The 17,294-nt window shown below is 51.8% G+C and overlaps 5 protein-coding genes across 5 annotated transcripts; 3 read left to right on the plus strand and 2 right to left on the minus strand.

The window, feature by feature from the left end:
* Window positions 1-1,557: 1,557 nt before the first annotated feature.
* Window positions 1,558-3,442, plus strand: JN550_009906 (uncharacterized protein; the record flags this gene model as incomplete). Its single annotated transcript, XM_049322028.1, has 4 exons — window positions 1,558-2,462; window positions 2,545-2,608; window positions 2,668-3,225; window positions 3,323-3,442. 4 exons carry the CDS (start codon window positions 1,558-1,560, stop codon window positions 3,440-3,442), a joined length of 1,647 nt encoding a protein of 548 aa, XP_049168024.1.
* Window positions 3,443-5,970: 2,528 nt separating this feature from the next.
* On the plus strand, window positions 5,971-7,471 carry JN550_009907 (uncharacterized protein; the record flags this gene model as incomplete). Its single annotated transcript, XM_049322029.1, has 3 exons — window positions 5,971-6,114; window positions 6,179-6,425; window positions 6,480-7,471. The coding sequence occupies 3 exons, from the start codon at window positions 5,971-5,973 to the stop codon at window positions 7,469-7,471; spliced, it is 1,383 nt and encodes a 460-aa protein (XP_049168025.1).
* A 362-nt stretch (window positions 7,472-7,833) lies between these two features.
* On the minus strand, window positions 7,834-9,877 carry JN550_009908 (uncharacterized protein; the record flags this gene model as incomplete). The annotated part of the gene is made up of 9 exons (XM_049322030.1): window positions 7,834-8,164; window positions 8,223-8,453; window positions 8,511-8,739; window positions 8,801-8,868; window positions 8,921-9,014; window positions 9,078-9,165; window positions 9,365-9,385; window positions 9,443-9,544; window positions 9,602-9,877. The coding sequence occupies 9 exons, from the start codon at window positions 9,875-9,877 to the stop codon at window positions 7,834-7,836; spliced, it is 1,440 nt and encodes a 479-aa protein (XP_049168026.1).
* Window positions 9,878-13,547: 3,670 nt separating this feature from the next.
* On the minus strand, window positions 13,548-15,237 carry JN550_009909 (uncharacterized protein; the record flags this gene model as incomplete). The annotated part of the gene is made up of 2 exons (XM_049322032.1): window positions 13,548-14,838; window positions 14,933-15,237. 2 exons carry the CDS (start codon window positions 15,235-15,237, stop codon window positions 13,548-13,550), a joined length of 1,596 nt encoding a protein of 531 aa, XP_049168027.1.
* A 177-nt stretch (window positions 15,238-15,414) lies between these two features.
* Window positions 15,415-15,780, plus strand: JN550_009910 (uncharacterized protein; the record flags this gene model as incomplete). Its single annotated transcript, XM_049322033.1, has 2 exons — window positions 15,415-15,436; window positions 15,494-15,780. 2 exons carry the CDS (start codon window positions 15,415-15,417, stop codon window positions 15,778-15,780), a joined length of 309 nt encoding a protein of 102 aa, XP_049168028.1.
* Window positions 15,781-17,294: the final 1,514 nt, after the last annotated feature.

Genomic DNA, 17,294 nt, shown 5'->3' on the forward strand with positions numbered 1-17,294 from the left:
ATCCTGTATCGTGGTAGAGGTCAATTAATTTAATAATAATTGTTGAGTTGTGGTGTTGAGTTTTGAGACCTATTAATTACCGGGGGCCCAAATGTAGGGGGGGCCCATATGTGGGTGCTCCGACTTAGTGCCACGCAGTGCGAGACTTAGCAGCCATATCGACGTGCAAGTGTATGTGATATTTGACAAGAGAAGGAGACTGTTCCTATATTCTCAAAAATGGTGAAGGCTGATTTGGCTGGGGATTCAGCCTAGATGGTTGGTGAAGTTTATTATGAGCAAACTGTTGGAACCGGAATAATGATAGCAACAAAGATGAGTTATATACCCGATGAGGTTGACTGACATCATACACCGAGCAATGAGCAACGGCCACCGAATACCTGGCAGCAAGGGCATTTCTCCCCCCTGGAACTCTGGTTGTTAGTGGTTTGATGCGTGACAGTAAATTGCATACTACATGGCGCTGGTCTAAGTGCAACTGCCTCCACAAGAGGCGACGGCCGACAGCTTCCGCTCTGCTGCGCGGGTCTTGGCCTGCACTGAGCGGGTCTTGAGGCAACAGACGGAGATTGACTTGGCGCGGTGGGTTTGTCCAATGCCGATACTGTTTTCGCGAGTCATTCAGGTGACGAGTCTAAGCTCTGGTCAGAAAACTGATTGGACAGCTTGAAAAGGAACTTTTCATTTGAAACTATACCGAGAGAGGTCCATCTGCTTCTGCAGTGAAGATCTTGCCACCGAGGCCTGGGGGATCTAACTTTACAACAATGCCGATGGTGCAGTGGCCTGTTTTCTTTGCGACCTTTAGTGTTTTGGCAGACCGCCCCACTCTACCAATATATTTGCTCCACTTCCAAGTCTTCATGAACTGCAGTCGACTTTCACACTACAGGAAGCTCAGGAGAAACTCTCTTTAGTCTCTACCCATGTCTTATCAGAAGGTGCTGGTCATGCATAGAGGAACCGATCACCGCACCGTTCACGCCAATAGTAAGATTCCGCTACGAATGTAACTCTGTGCTGGTTAAAGGCGGCTGAACCAATCAAAAAGTTCTCGTTGACGTCTGCCGTATCATTGCGTTGAAGTTAGATCCCATGCACGCCGCACACCGGCCCGGAACCCACCAGCCTTTCTTCACGATGATTCATAAAACTCACTTGTATCATAGCTCCTGAGTCGTCAGGTCAAGCGATGATCAGTGGAACCGGTGTGTCTTTAAAGACTTTCGTTTCGTTGGGAGAATGTTGACAATGTTTAAGAATCAGGATACTGACTAGGGAACATGTGAAGGTTGTGGCAACTCAACTCCTAATGCCTACACCTGCCGATGCAAATGATGACATCAAGACCGCGTGCGGCCTATAAACTCTCAATCGGCCATTTTCAAGGGGCATGTCCGCACTTCCCCACCGTAATCTGTAGTAAATAACCGTTGAAGGGGCTTCAATCACTCTTACTTCCCTTCTTACATGAGAATGTTAGCTTCGCCGTCACGCCGCGAACTACCTTTCCACGAAACCTGCGCCAAAATCAGAGTGATTGTTATACTTTCAATGGCAGCCACGTCTTCCATCAACGCCGGGTGGCCCTCTGTAGCCCGCCTGAACCTGGAGCTTGACAAGCTCAATATAGCTTCACTCAGTAATATCTCGCGACTCAACATCAAATCAATGTCATCTGCTTTCAGCAACCAAAATCTGCACGGGTACCTCGGCTCCTTTGGAAGACTTAGTTTCACTGTGTTCATCTCCCTCGTGGTCTGGTATATCTCTACCGGTATTTACGCTTGGTGGAGGTTACGAAAGTTTTCCGCAGTGCACTGGTTGGCCAACTTCTCCTACCTATGGTTGGCTAAGACTACGTACAGCGGACGACAATATTGGGTTCATCGCGAGCTACAAAACAAACACAAGTTGGTTCGCATTGGTCCAAACGAGTTGATGACCGACGATCCAGCAATTCTCCGCAAGATCAGCGCGGCACGTAGCAACTACGATCGTGATTCTTGGTACACCAGCGGTCGTTTTAACCCATACCATGATAACCTCTTCTCCGTGCTACGGTCGGACGTGCACACGCAGTTCAAGTCGCGCACCTCGCATGCTTATAGCAGTCGAGAAATCCCGGACATGGAAGTCGGTGTGAACCAACAAATCAATACCCTCATTCGTGTGATGAGAGACCGATATGCTCTCGGAAACCAGAACCTGGAGCTTGGAGAGGTTTCATGCTTCTTCACCATGGACGTCATCACCCGTCTGGCATTTGGTCAAGAGTTCGGCTATCTAGCTAAGAACACTGACCACTACAGCTTCCCCCAAGGCGTTCGAGAACTTTGGCCGCGCATGTCTACGTCGGCGGACATTCCGTGGATTCGTAATGTCCTCTTCTCCAAGACTCTTCTGAGGTTCCTTGGTCCCAAGTCGACAGATAAGGCTGGGTTTGGAGCGCTCATGGGGTGAGTGCTTAGAAGCCCCGTGCTTACTTGGTTATTCTACCTTAGCAAGGTGCCTCGTTACTGATATGACTCTATGTTGCAGGGTTGCAGAACAACACGTGGGTAAACGATTTGCCTCCGGTGCAGCGGAGAAAAATGATATGCTAGTATGACTTGCGCATTCACCATCAGTACTACTCTTGGAACAGCTCTAACCACATAGCAGGGCTCTTTCATTCAGCATGGCCTGAGCCAGAAAGAATGCGAAGTCGAAGGTCTATTCATGATTGTTGCAGGTACCGAGAGTACTGCCTCGACTATCCGCGCTATCCTGGTTCACACCATGACAAGCCCGCGAGTTTATGCTCGGCTGAAGGGCGAGATCCAGGCAGCTGTCAAGGAAGGTCGTGCAGCTAATCCAATTACAATTGAACAAGCCAAAAAGCTGCCCTACTTGCAAGCTGTGGTTAACGAGGGTCTCCGCATCCGTACACCCCTGCTTGGGCTGCTGCCGAAAGTGGTGCCGCCCGGGGGAGATACATTCCATGGCCAACATGTGCCAGCGGGCACCGCTATTTGTGCCAACGTATCCTCCCTTTTACGATCCAAGGAAATGTTCGGGCAGGATGCAGATATCTTCCGGCCAGAGCGCTTCCTGGAACTTAAGAGTGACAAGGACCGCATTGCCATGGAGCGCAATGTTGAGATGGCGTTTGGCTCCGGTCAATGGCAGTGCGTCGGTAAGACCATTGCAACGATGGAACTATTCAAGTCCGTCTTCGAAGTAAGTTAAATGTCAAATCTTTCCAAGCATTTAGCATGAGAAGGATCAGCATCGTCTACATTTTACGCGACGTGAAACTAACGGGTACGACCTGCAGATATTCCGTAACTTCGATTTGCAACTGGTGAACCCCACTAAGCCCTGTGATGTCCTCAGTTACGGCGTGTTTCTAGAGTCAAACCTTTTTGTGAAGGTTACTCCAAGCGCAGTAGGCTAATTAGATAGTACAAGCTTCATTAGAAGATTTTTGCGACTGTGGGGTCGATGATGCGATAGCATGGGTGCGCATAAAGATTGAGTTGAACTGGATCGTACAGTGTTTCTATTTCCTATTGCGATTTTCCGAGGCATATCAACTGAAATACTACACCCAAATTGCAGCAGAATCTCAAGTGCGTCGTTTGGAACACCACAAACTACCGTAGAAACTCTTAAGAATGCTATTCGTTCCAAATTAAATACTGTATAAGGTTTAAAGGCGCACGGCACGGGGCGCACGGGAGGTAGCCTCAAGCAGCAAAGCTCCAGGGGTAGCCTTGCTAGCCTCAACTTTGATTCTCTGAGTCAGTTGGAAAACCTCAAACTTGGCAAAAGTAAGAAGGTTTGCTTGGCCCTGATAGGGTGGAATAGGACCCCTGGGGTTTACTTTCACGCTGCCTGAGAACCATCGCACACGTTTTGCCGCACCTGAACGATGTAGATACCTATTCAAGAATCATGATGCACCACGATATCGCCCCACAACCGGCACTTACATATTTCCCTGGGCAGTTGATGAAAGCTTCGCACGGCACGTTATTTCACGGTCTGTTGGCGTTTTTATACCTTGATCATCTGGAACATCGATTGAATGGCCATATCAGCGTTACAGCGCATGCGCTCGTCTCGCGGACAACAGAGTTTCCGACATAAATCCGGCCATTTACTGATTTCTTGGGACCACTGAGTGCTGCTTTGAGATACATATGCTAATTTTGTCCTTACGGAACATCACTGTTTTTCGAGCTCTCAACTGCATCAAATCATTCAGACTAGGCATATCGCGGAAACAAGACTTGATCCGTGTTCTCAAGAAAGAGTCTCGAAGGCTTGTGATACATTCTTCAGGGCGGGCTATACCAGTTCTGTTTTGGACTCGACTTAGTTTTTGTTGTTTGCCCTACGAAATCAATCAGTAAAAGTTATGTTACTTCTGGATTAGAAGCTTCTACGGCATCATAGCAAATTTGACCAAAATAAAGGCGGTGTACGAGGGAGAGGCAAGTTGCTAGGTCCAAGGCAACCCTTTTCAACGGGCATAAAATCAAGAAAAATGTCTTTCAGAGCATGATTAAGTTGATCCTACTTGTTCATTTTGGTTCTTTTGCATCTGCCTACATTACTCAGAGTGGAGAAAATAAGAGAAAATAAGAGAAAAGCACGATCACATAGCAGGGTAGCAGCCAAGACACAGAAGCCCTATTGTATAGATGTGGATGCCCGCATTGCCTACTATGGTATGCAAAGTATGTAAACTTGGACTCTGCCGTGCTGAATGTACGGAGTCGGTATTCCACGTATTGTGCCATGGTTGTGATCCGGCATTGTGCTGGGCGTATTTGCCGCGTTGCCGATATGTTGTTGACTTCCTACAACTTTAAAATATGGAGACACATTGCATGCGCATAGCAGAATGCAGATCACCAGAGCTACTGCGTATACACCCGGGGCAACTCAAGTGGATACCATGTGATGTTCGCCTACGAATGCATTTACCGAAAGCATGTTTCGTTCGGGCTCCTGCTTGCTTCATGCAAAATGATTCAACAAGTGATGCGCTTGAATCCATCAATTCGACAGGCTTCAGCCATGGCGATGAGAGGGAGGTTTCAAAGTGCCATACCGCCACTAAAAGCCGATATGAGTACCCATGTATAGATAAGGACAGTGGGACCTGAGACTAGTCTCATCGAAATAAGTGGAAATCTGGCACCACTTTCACCGAATTGCCTTCCGTCTTTATAGCACCCGGGAGACACTGCCGAATTAAGGTTACCGCCACGTATATGGGGAACTGAGTTCAGAGAACTTCAATCTTAACTTGATAGAGCTTCGGCATCCAAATATTCCTCTTTACTAACAGAGCTCCGTTTAGAGACAGCTGCTAAGCCAAGACAGATATCAATGTCGTCATCTGGATTTCACACACCATTTCGACTAAGGGTTAAATGACCATAGTCAAGGAAACAAGAGAAACTGGAGTTGGCAAGTTCGAAACAAGAGCCATTTGATATCTGGGTGTATGCTATACTTGACGTGGACGTGAAACTATTACACTATTGCTTGTTCCCTCTTTTGAGAGAAGTTTTCCTATCTGCGGACTCTTCTTCTGTCTTTTACTTCGGTCCTCTAACGTGGCGTACAAACGCTCAATATGACAGTTTTCTCCGTCCAGAGTTTCGTGGTGAGGGAGCAGCTTGTGCTTTCAAAAGCCATGATCGCTAGCTCGGTCGTACTTACGGTAACTGACCTCGCGGGTTTCGGTTTTGACGGAATAAGCTACTAACGCAAACTTCGGCCTCGGTTTGAAGGCAGTCGTAGCGTTTGTTGTACGAATAGTTCAATGCAAATGGCTTCATCCACTACGTCGGTTTCCTGGACCATGGTTTATGAGCATTTCCGAATTGCCTGCCGCTTGGATCCTCCTTCAGGCGAATCAACCGATAGCATACAAGAAGCTACATGATCGCTACGGTGCGTATACATATGGCGAAACCTCCGATACTGAATAGCATTAAGGATGAGTTTACTGATTTCAATGCCCTTCCGGTAGGCCCTGTGGTAAGAGTCGCTCCGAATGAGCTTAGCTTCATCGCAGATGGGGCTTGGGAAGACATCTACGGCTTCCAGGTGAGTGTACCTATCAACAACAGGATTCCGCATGAAATAGAGGTTTGACAGCTGATTGAATCAGAAAACGGGACCAAACTTTGAAAAGAGTCCCCTCTTCATTGGGGCAGTCAATAACCTCGATGGGCATACAGGCATCAGCCTCGCTCCAAACGAGTCTCACACGCGGCAGCGCAAAGCTCTTTCTGCACCGTTCACCAACCAAGCCCTACTGCAACAGCAAGAAATCCTTCTGCTTCACGTTCACAAGCTGATCGAGGTATTCAAGAAGATGGCTGCGAGTGGCCAGCCTGCCAACATGGCAAATTGGTGTAAGTGCCATCTACCTACGCCATACACCATGCTCTGCTAACTAATCGATCAAGACACCTTCACCACGTTTGACATGATTGGCGATCTCTGCTTTGCCGAGCCCTTCGGGTGTCTGGATGATGGTGCCGCCAACGAATGGGCATCAGCCATTGTCAACATCTTCAAGTCGGCGGTGTGGGACCAAGCCATTCGTCGCGTAGCCGGTATCGATACATTACTACACAAACTGCTCGTGAAGCTCGTCGTGCCAGCAACCGCAGCTAATTGGAGAGTGACACACTTCAAAAACTCGAGAGAAAAGACATTGAAGCGACTCGCGGACCCGGACAGGGAACACCCAGATCTAATACAGCATATTCTGAAAAACGAAGGCTCTCGCAAAGGACTGTCACAGACAGAAATCATTCTCAACATGGTCTTGTTCATCAGTGCTGGTAGCGAGACTACCGCCAACCTGATGACGGGTTGGACGTATTTCATGGTTGCCAACCCGGACATCCTACAACGAGTAACAGCGGAGATAAGAGCTGCGTTCCCCTCCGAAGACAATATTCGATGGGAGGCTGTCAAGAACCTACCATACCTTGATGCTACTCTGAACGAGGCACTGAGGCTGTTCTCCCCCGCACCAGCCAATCAGCAGCGCATCGTACCCAAAGGTGGTGCGACCATCGACGGGCATTATCTTCCTGAAGGTACCACTGTAGCGGTGGCGCCTTGGGCTGCTGTGCGCTCGCCGTTACATTTCTCAGATCCCGAAAAGTTTGACCCAGAGCGCTGGCTTGGTCACAAGCGGTACGCTCATGACAAGTTTCACGCGTCACAGCCCTTCAGTCTTGGGCCTAGGGGCTGCATTGGGAAGAATCTTTCTTGGTTCGAAATGAGGCTCATACTAACGCACTTACTTTGGAATTTCGATATTGCCGTTGCAGACAGCGAAGTGGCGCGTGTATCCAAGAAGCGATGGGATGATAATGACATGGACGCATATCAAACCTGGATGAAGCCAGACCTCTGGGTCAGCTTAAAAGAGGTGACGCGGTAATGACCTACCTCGCTGGGCAGCTAAGGAAGGTCTACTTATCTTACTTTGCTATTCGACGCAGCACGTTCAACCAAGCTTGAAGTGGGCACACTACACTTCAGTAGGGGCACAAGATAGGTTTCACTATGTCTCACCTTAAGAAGTAGATATGCACCACGCTAGTCCAAATTTAGTGCCACCCCTATATGATCCTATGGCGCAAACTACGCAAACTTAGAGATATGTTGGGGCTAAGTTATGAGAGAGCGATGCTACGATAGAACGATTGTGCACCAGCTGTATCCCCGCATCTCATATCCAGTTTCAATGTGACCAAATCGTACCTAGAGGTAGCCTTCCTAGATGCAACAGAGACACCCCTCCTATCTGCCTGCTCGTTCAAGGTCGTGGTCAGAAACGTCGTCCAACACAACGTTATTGTGCTTTTTTGCCTCAAGTCGGGCCAGCTTGTGTTTTCGGGTATCTCGTTCCGTATGTCTAGTAACCCACCACGTATAGGCACAGTTTAATCCACACAGCGCTATAAGACCCATGGAGAACCCGAAAGGCAGTTGGTAACGTGGCTCGTACTTGTCAAGAAACATCTGGGGCCCAATGGCGTCGCCCACTTGGCCATAACTATTCACAAAACCGATGGCGAATGCTGATCCAGTAGCCCTACTGGTGGTTTGGGCGCGCCATGGCCACATCAATCTGGAAGAGGCGAATTAGTCAAGGAGTTCACAGTGAGATTGCCACAGAGTTTACTTACGGGAACCAAGCCGTAGACACGGCGTTGCCTATCATCATGGCTATGTAGACTCCCACATCACTAGGGTAAGCAGTCATTACGCCGTAGCACGCCACTATGATAACCGTGAAAGCAACAGGGAACAGAGGAATGGGTATGCTGCCTTTCCCAGCCAGCCATGTACATGTGACAATGATAATTATGGCCAGCGCAGACATGGGAATGTTGAGAAGTTGGGCTGTGGCAATGTCACTGGCGTGATGTCAACTCGATCAGTTACAGATAACAGTTCTGATTGGGGACGTTTACCTAAACCCCAAGTTCGCGATGATAGTGGATTGGTAAAACTTCACGCCGCTGCCTCCACAGGTTTGCAATGCCCAGCTGAGAGTAAAGAGCCAGAGTCTCTTGTCCTTGAGCGAAGTAACGATCTCTCCCCAGCTGAAGTTTTCTTCAGCACCCCTTGGGGCATTGGGAGGGAGTCGTGCTTGGATGAAGGCTTTCTCCCTCTCGGATAACCAAGAAGTTGTCGAAGGAACTTGATGCCGGCGAGTTAGTCTTCAGATCTTCTGTGGAATACAACCTCAAGACAGACTTACAGTCCGGTAAACGGAATAAAATCAAGGCTGACAAGACGATTGTGGTTGCCCCTTCGAAAATAAACAGCCTGCAACGATCAGCAATAGCACTATGTCGTGAGATCCCGCCAGGAGCCCCACCATTGCCACCCCGATACGCCAAGCCTTCCAGAAACGCCATTGAAGGCATATGCGAAAACGCCACCGATGATGCCTGCAATACTGCCACATACATCTGATCGATCATTAGATTGATGCCTTCTAGAGTTACAATACAGAGGATCTCGCGTTCGCTCACATATCCATCCCAGTCGGGTTGCCATTTCGTCAGGTCGGTACCAGTAAGTTAATTGCAAAATGATGCCTGGAAACATCCCAGCTTCAGTCTGCAAGGGAGGCATTAGCCACGTCTCTCTTTTGATTAGAGACAACATAGATTACCAGTCCGAGAAGAAACCGAACGGTGTAAAGCCCTGATAAATTTGTCACCGCAGCTGTACATATAGTGACGATTCCCCAAGACAACATGATTCTTGACTGCCAGCGAGACGGCGTTACCCTTTTCAGAATTAGGTTTGATGGTACCTCAGCCAAGATGTACGGCACCTGTACTCATCGCGTCAGTCTTTATCCTCCAACATAAACATCAAAAGAAGGTCTGACCGTGTAAAGCACCGTGATCATCCCGTATTCATCGGACGAAATATTCAATTGTGTGAGAATGGCACGCGGTGTGCCCTTATTCATAATGCGTGCGTTTGATACCTAGGATCGTCTTATTAGATCTAAGATTTTATCAATGAAGAGCTTGAATGAGCTCACATTTGACTCATCCAGTTTCTTCATAACATATAGCAGCGCTAGTAATGGAATGAGACGCCAATCGATGCGGCGTATCAGTTTCTTCTCCTCTTCGGCTGTCAAAGCAGTGAGTGCCTTCTTGCGCTCGGTGTCGGGATCTGCAATCGAGCTCCCGTCGGGAGTATCACTCAAAGCATCCGCTCGACGCGCGACATGGAAAGTTTTGCCACGGCTGAAATGTTCCAGTACCTCAGTAGATGTAGATGTTGTTGCAACTGGATCTTTATTCTGCGACATTGTTGCATTCAGTAGGGGGAAATCTATATGGTTCAGATGGTACATTGGAAGCAACCCGGATCATAACTGAAAACGGCTTCCAGCCTTTTAACCATGATTTTACATTACAGTGTCTTACCAGACATCTGTGATGTGATGGGTAGGGGAAAGCACGCCTTGTCTTGGCACAGGTACTCCCCAATTATTGTCGGATAGCTTCCGAACAGCAGTGATATCCTTCTGGAGCCCCGCTCCATAAACCTCCTAGTCCCAGACTTTAGATGTAAGAGACAAAAGAAGTACGCTGCAAAGTCAATGTCGAGTGCTGAATGTAAGTATGTGCATATGTGGCTCCCTTATTAAAACCCTCGAAGCCATTGGCTCGATTCCGACAGCCAAGTATCACTGCGCGTTGTTGAATAGCCAATAAATTCAAGAAGGTCAAAGGAAAGACAACGCAGAACTTGGTCCGATATGGGGCGGCGTTATCATAAAGGGAAGCATGCTACTTTTGTGACAAATTTCAGCAATGACAGGTTGGGCTGCGGTTGGTATGTGCTGGTCACTGGCGACAGCTGATACAGGCTTAGAAATGAAAGGACATTCTCGGAGCAACATTCAGGAAGATGATTGAGATCTAGAGCCCCATGTGAACTCCTAGGATTTTAATGCTCCGGCAAGCAAACATGTCAGATAATCTCGTGTTCAGCACCCTTCTGTGTCACAGAACAACGATTCGGACCTTTTGCGGGACGGTTGCCGTGGCCTTGTAGCACATGACAAAAGAAAACAATTGATATTTCTCAAGTTGAACCGGTTTGAGACACTGCACAGATTCTAAGTATGGAGCTTGTTCACAGTGGGTTCAGACTTCGCATGCTCGTTGAGACAGAGCTGCCATCGAAGATACACAAGAGGCTGCCGTCACAGTTGCAGTTGACTTCGTCGAACGCGCCACCACATTTTTGATGGATGGGGTCTCGTGCCTTAATGGTGTGACTCAGAATGGCTAGCGGACGCACCTGTCCTTTTATACGAGCTTTCCGTCCCGTCTTGACCCAATCCAACTGACGGCAATCTGGACTATAGCACTAGTGCCTTCTCGGACTTCACATAACATTCACGTCCAGTAATGAGACATGCCTTCGTATCAAGCCGACTCACCAAGAACCAGCAGTATTTGACCAATGGTTTGCCTAGAGCTGTCGTACAGCGCCTTATTCTGTCCTATGGAAGTACGACTAATGATGGGTGGCGATTCACCACTCTAAACAGACTACATATGTCGGCCTCTAGCCTCTGAAAACACCTTCCTAGGACTGACATCGAGTTCTTTTGGCATAGAGAGTCTTGTACGCGAACTTCGCAATATAACACTTCGAAAATCGCCATGTTCTTCAAGAGCACAGCTCTTCTTACCGCTATCGGGCTGGCGTCCGTGAGCCATGCCTTGCCCTCAGGTGTTGACGCAGACCCTCGGGAACTGAACAGTAGTATCGCCCATACGAGCAAGAACCAGGACAACTTGGCCATCCAGTACTGCGGAGAGAAAGATGCTCCGGCTATTCATACAAGTAGGTCTTGACACCAAAGAGTTCACTTCCGTATGCCCGCCTAACGCATGGTAGCCGGCGACCCCGAGACCGGCCCCGGCTTCTGGATCACCAACAACGACGGCGTGACCGGCAACTACTTCCTCTACGAGAACAGCCGCGATGAACACCCGTGGAAGTACCTCACTGTAGGTCTCACACAGATACACAACCCCCGACTGGGTCCAAACTTGACTGACTCGTGGTGGTGAAACCCCACAGCTCGACAACGGCGCGCGCCGCTTCGTGCAGGTCTGCCCGACGTGGCAGGGCCGGGTCGTGCGCGGGACCCCGGCCGTCAACCAGGACGGCAAGGCGCACAACCTGGGCACGTGGGCCAAGAGCAGCGTGGACAGCAACGGCGTCATGTGGGGGGACGTGTCGTTTCTCGAGGGCAGCGACGGGGCGGCCGGCGTGCGGACCGCCGATGGGTCCAACAGGCTGCACGGCTGCACGGCAGACTTGTTCGCCGGGGCGCCGGCGGCGGCGCTGGTGGCCAAGGGGTCGGGCGCGCAGGTGCTGGACAAGATCGTGGGGGACGCGCCCAACGCGGCGGCCAGGGCCTGGATGATGTCCAAGTGCAGCGCCGACGAGATCTACATGGAGGACAATCCCCCAAACCCGGTCCTGGCGTCGTATAATGGCCGGATGGAGTTCACCTTCACGAAGGGTAGATTCTGAGAACATGATACGTCGTCTTCAGATATAGGGCGGGCTGACAGCTTGGCCGTCGGTTTGGAAATATATAAACTTGCTGCAGTCTTTTGTGTTCCCATCTGCATGTTTGTTAGCAGACTACCAGATGTTGGGAAACATGTCTTGCATCACGACGTGCTCGGGTAGCGGTGTATCTCGCATATTAAACGCATAGCTCATGTCTCGAGCAAGGGTAATGTGTTAGTCTCACCCACGAACCCTACGTGGTTGCCGTAGATGTTCCCCAGGTACCACACAGGCCCCGAGCGATATATCAATTGGTTGGCGCCAAACAATGTATAGGACTCCTCGCTTTGGACCTCCTTGTTGACTTTCATCAGGAGACCCGGGGTTGTACGTGAGGTCTTTGGACCTGGCGTGCTGCATGGATGCCAATATCTCCTTCAGTAAGTCGACTTCGAGAAGCGAGTTAGGTACCACTTACACCATGCCACCCTCCCCGGTTTCCGACCATGCTGGCATATATCGGCCTCAAGCAGTCGATCATATGGACGTCAATTTGCAATTCGTAGCGTCCCATGGCCAGGCTTGGACCGAAGTGGCCCAGGGGGTTGCTGGGGACTGAGCACCGGCCAATCACGAGCAGGTACTCACTCATAGATCATGTATCTCACGCACTTCGGCCGGCAGATGAAGGAGAAAGGCGAAACTGAGTACCAAAATTGGCGCGTCGAAAGTGGGCGGACTGAAGAAGTCAAGGATGGGCGCCAATCGGTGATTAATGCCTCTTTCCTTTGCCTCTCTGGTTGCGAAGCACATGATGTCGCACGGCCTCGCATGATCGATCTAGCTCTCGGGCGAGCAATGAAGAATGAATCCAGTCTTTCAGGTCTGTCCTCCAGGCTCCAGCCGGGCTTCCACAAAGTACTTACGCACCGGTTTCCCATTCTCGTCATCTGTGTCATCGTCATACAACAATGTTGTGCCGAAACCATCGAAGACGCCACATGACCTGGAGACTCTTCTTCTTTGCGGGTTCACAGGGTCGATATGACAGTTGATGCCATGTCAAGCCGATGCTAGACTGACTCGACTACGCCGGCCATGGGTTGGCGATATAGCGCGTGTGAAGAACACTTCGGCGTGCAAGTACGAGATTGACCTATATTATCAGGCACGGGAGAGGAGCAGTTGAACTGGACGGGAACGCTAACAAGTTAAACGATGGCAACAAGTTTCTCACAGAAGGTCACATTGCATAGTGCAGAGATTGTGTGTAATGATGAAAGTCTTCAATCGTCTCAATTCATTCGATTGTGTAACGCTACAAATCCATCCACCGGGCCCGGTGTAGATGCATCAACCATTTGCGCCGCAACGGCCCCTGCCGTTGTTTTCTGTTGTTGTTGACAGTGCCAAACCCACAACACCCCCAACTCCGTTTAATACCCTAGCCTTACACGCTTGCTGCCGCCCACATCGAGGTCTCTCTTCCGTTTGGAAGAGGACGATAGTACATAGTTCTGGTTGGTTTCTTTGTCCTGAGGAACGCTTGATCCGGGTCTGATAGTAGAAGAGGCCGGCTGAGAGACTATAGTCGCCTCTCTCGCATGCATTTTCCGTTCTTCGACCCTGATTGCCCACAGTAGCGTGAGCAATACCTCTCGCGACGGTACGCTGGCGCCGTCTGGCCACAATAGCGGGCCACGGCTCTGATCTCCCTTGATACCCGGGGATCCATCTGCCAGCCCCTCGACCCGGTCATCGCATCCCTCAGACACCAACCGCAATAATCCCAGCGTCGCATCCTTTAGCGGACGCGCCAGTCTGGGACTGCAGGTTAAGAGTCTCTGAAGAGATTTGATTCTCAGAGTCGAAGAGGCCGAAGGTAGATTCGGGCTCGTAGGAGAGCGAGACGTGTCCCGCGGTCGCGCCTGGAGCTGCGCCGCTGATATCGTCGTCAAGGAATTGTGTGAAGTCGAGATCCGGAAACTCTGCGGAAGCGTCACCATCCAGATGATGGTACTCAAAATTGAGGGGGTCGCTTGCAGGGCTAAACTGTGCTTCAGCGACCCATGAATCAGTGTGAGAGGGCGCTGACAAGCTGAAAGCATCGCCGAAGAGGCCATCAAAAGAGCTTGGAGCTGGAGGCAGAGCGCTAGCGCCGGTTGCGGCGTCTGACGAGCCACCCACGACTGCTGAACTTCTACCGACGGACACTGCTGGTCGCACAACACCGCTGCTGGATGTTGTGTCGCGTCGATAGAAGAAGCAGAAGAGGTGGCGGGCTTGACGGGGGCAACGGGCGCCGGGGCCGAGACGGCGCTGTCGGGGATGGGGGCGAGCTCGGGGGAGATGGAAGCCGGGTTGATGGTGCCCTCGTTCTCGGGCATCAGGATGAAGTCGTTCATGAGGCCCGACTTGCTCTCGGCCATCTCAGAAGCACCAAACAGGGGCTGCGACAGGGTGAGGGGGGCGGGCTGGACGGTGTCGAGGGGCGACGAGCCCCGGGTGACGACGCCCGAGGCGCGGCGGAACTTGCTCAGCTCCTGCAGCAGCATCATGTTCTGCTTCTGCAGCTGGTTGAGACCGGCCTCGAGCTCCTTGTTCTTCAGCTCCAGCGCCTCGACCTCTTGTCGCTTGCGCTCACGGGAGGACTGGGCGGCACGACGGTTGCGCAGGACGCGCTCGACGCGGCGCTGCTCTTTCTCATCTTCCGTCTTGGCTCGTTTCCTGTGGGGAGGGGGGGGGCGAACGTTAGCAAACGGTGTAATATACTAGGCGCCATGCCATGTGCCAGCCTGTGGCCTGTTGTGGTGGAGCTTACCTGGGAGGCAGGTTGGTCTTGGGCTCTGGGAGGACTTGGCCCCACGACTTCCTCTTCTTGGTGGGCTTCTTGTCGGCGTCGGGGGACTCGTTGTTGGCGTCGTCGTCGCCAGCGTGGTCGTGCTCGTGCTCCTCGGAGAAGGAACTGGGCGTCATGACGGTCTCCATGGGGTTCATGCCGGGGGCGGGGGTGCCGAAGAGGGGGTACATGTCGGCGCCGGGGGTGGAGATGAAGGACTCGGCGGGCGAGTTCTCGAACTTGACCTGAGGGGTCGAGGCTGGGGTCTGACCAGTCCAGGACGCCATCTTGGTGATGTTTGTCAAGGAGGACTTGAACAGTCTCTGCAACGGGGCGGTGGTTGTTTGGGTGTGGATTGCAGGAGAGTGTGTGGAGGGGGGGAGTGCTGAAGTAGAGAGGTGCCGTCCTAATTCCCCAATACTAATACAGCTGTGGCATTCTACCTATGGCGGTGCATGCTTCCCATGGGACAGGTTGCCAGGCTAGGTGAGTCACCTGATGAGTCAAGGTTGTGTGTGTGTGTGTGCGTGTGTGCGTGCTCAGGCTACAGTCAAGTGCTTGAGGACAGAGTGGCCTGTTGGGTGCTCTGGTGTGGTCGTGAGCTCGAGCTTCCCAGTTTCGAGGGCGAAGCGGCCGGCCTTTATCTAGAGGACACGTTTGTTCGGGGGCAGGCCCAGGACGGCGGCCTCAGGCATCGACTCGTCTGCTCGGGGCCAGGGGTCGTGCAGGGAGGATGGGCTTGTGGGCTTGGATGGCAGAGGAGCGTCGAGTTGCGCAATGAGGAATGCCAGGCCTGCCAGGGCAAGTCAGGGGGCGCCGCGCCGCCCTGATTGGCGGGATTGGGGCGGGATTAGCGGGCCTGGCGGGAGGACGGACCCCAAAGGCAAGACAAGCCCAAAAGTCAAAGTGCCCCCAGGAGCCCCATCGCGTCGCAAGAAGAAAAGTGGACGCCCACCCCCCTGTCTCCTATGCTAAGACCGGCAGCAGGCCAACCAGGGGCCAAGCAGGCCGCGGCCTTTGTGCCACAGCCCGGTGGAGCCTGCTGTTCGAGGTGCCCCCCTTCAAGGTTGGACTCGAGCTTCAGCAGTCCACAGGCTAAAGTCCCCGCCAACACACGCAGTCTGCTGCTGCTGCTGCTGCGCTGGAAGGCTCCTCTTGCTCCTGGGCTCCTGGGCTCCCGGCGCTGCTGTTGGCTGCTGGCGAGGCCCCAAGTGGGATTGGCTGCACGCTCATTGAGGCGTTGGCCTGCCCCCGTCGCTAAACTTAGCATCGCCAACCTGCGCCCGTCAGCCAGGCAGTCAGCTAAATCAGCAGATGTCATCATCGCTGCATAATCCAGACTGGAGCGCCGAGAGCCTTTGCTGGCGATCTGCCAGAGCGATAGGCAACTGCATTGGTCTGGTACTCCGGTGGGACTCTGTGCGAAACCCTAGTGCTCTCCTCATGCTCACGTCTGCTCGGGTACCCGAACATCCCCTTTCGCACCCGGGGCAATCGGGGGCTCGCTATGCAGTTGCCTATCTGAACAAAATCCGGCGGCCCTTGGCTCCCAGAAGGGCAGAAGGGCAGAAGGGCAGACTACTGCACAGCTGGAACCTTGGACCGGGGGTGGTTGGTCTCGCTGGCCAAAAGCAGCGCATTGTAACACACGCATACTCCACCGCGACCCGACTTCAGAGTCCAGACTCGCAGGCCCCCCCTTTCGGTGCGTCGAGTATCGAAAGGCCAATCAATAATGTACACCTGCATTCTCTCGGCACCTCTGGGCTTGCTGGGCAATCTGCCCACACGTGCGTCCGTTATTACCACTCTCCCAAGGCCGCCCCCCATATTCGGTAAATACGGGATCCAATATATTCGCAATCATTGATGTGCGACCCCAGACATAGCCAGATAGCCGAGAGCCACCCCGTCAACCGTCTGCAATGCATACACTTCCGTGCCCCGTGGTACAGTGAAGAGGCGAACTACGTCGTGCCTAGGTGCCGAGCCCGCCTACCCGCAGCCTGCAGCCATGTCCTGTATGTTCCTGATTACCCAGCCTAACGGTTGAAGGGGCGAGGGAGCAATAGTCTGGAGAAGGAGGAAGAAGGAATTCCACAGACAACTCGGCCTTCTCACCTGTCAACCTTGTCAACCATGCGACGAATCCCTCGATGATTTCTACTGACGCCATATTACTTTGGATCGTCTCCCACCGACGTCACTGGCAGGATTGCAATTGCCGTGGGATTATAACTAATTCCAGACGCAGAGGATGGCTCGAAGGATGTGATCTGATATGCACATTGCCGTCAATCTCGAGCGTCAGCCACAGCGTTGGGATCACTTTTAGAAAAATGAT

The sequence above is a fragment of the Neoarthrinium moseri genome, assembly GCF_022829205.1.
Source record: "Neoarthrinium moseri strain CBS 164.80 chromosome Unknown scaffold48_Wmoseri_CBS_16480, whole genome shotgun sequence".
In the NCBI taxonomy this organism is placed as follows: Eukaryota; Fungi; Ascomycota; class Sordariomycetes; order Amphisphaeriales; family Apiosporaceae; genus Neoarthrinium; species Neoarthrinium moseri.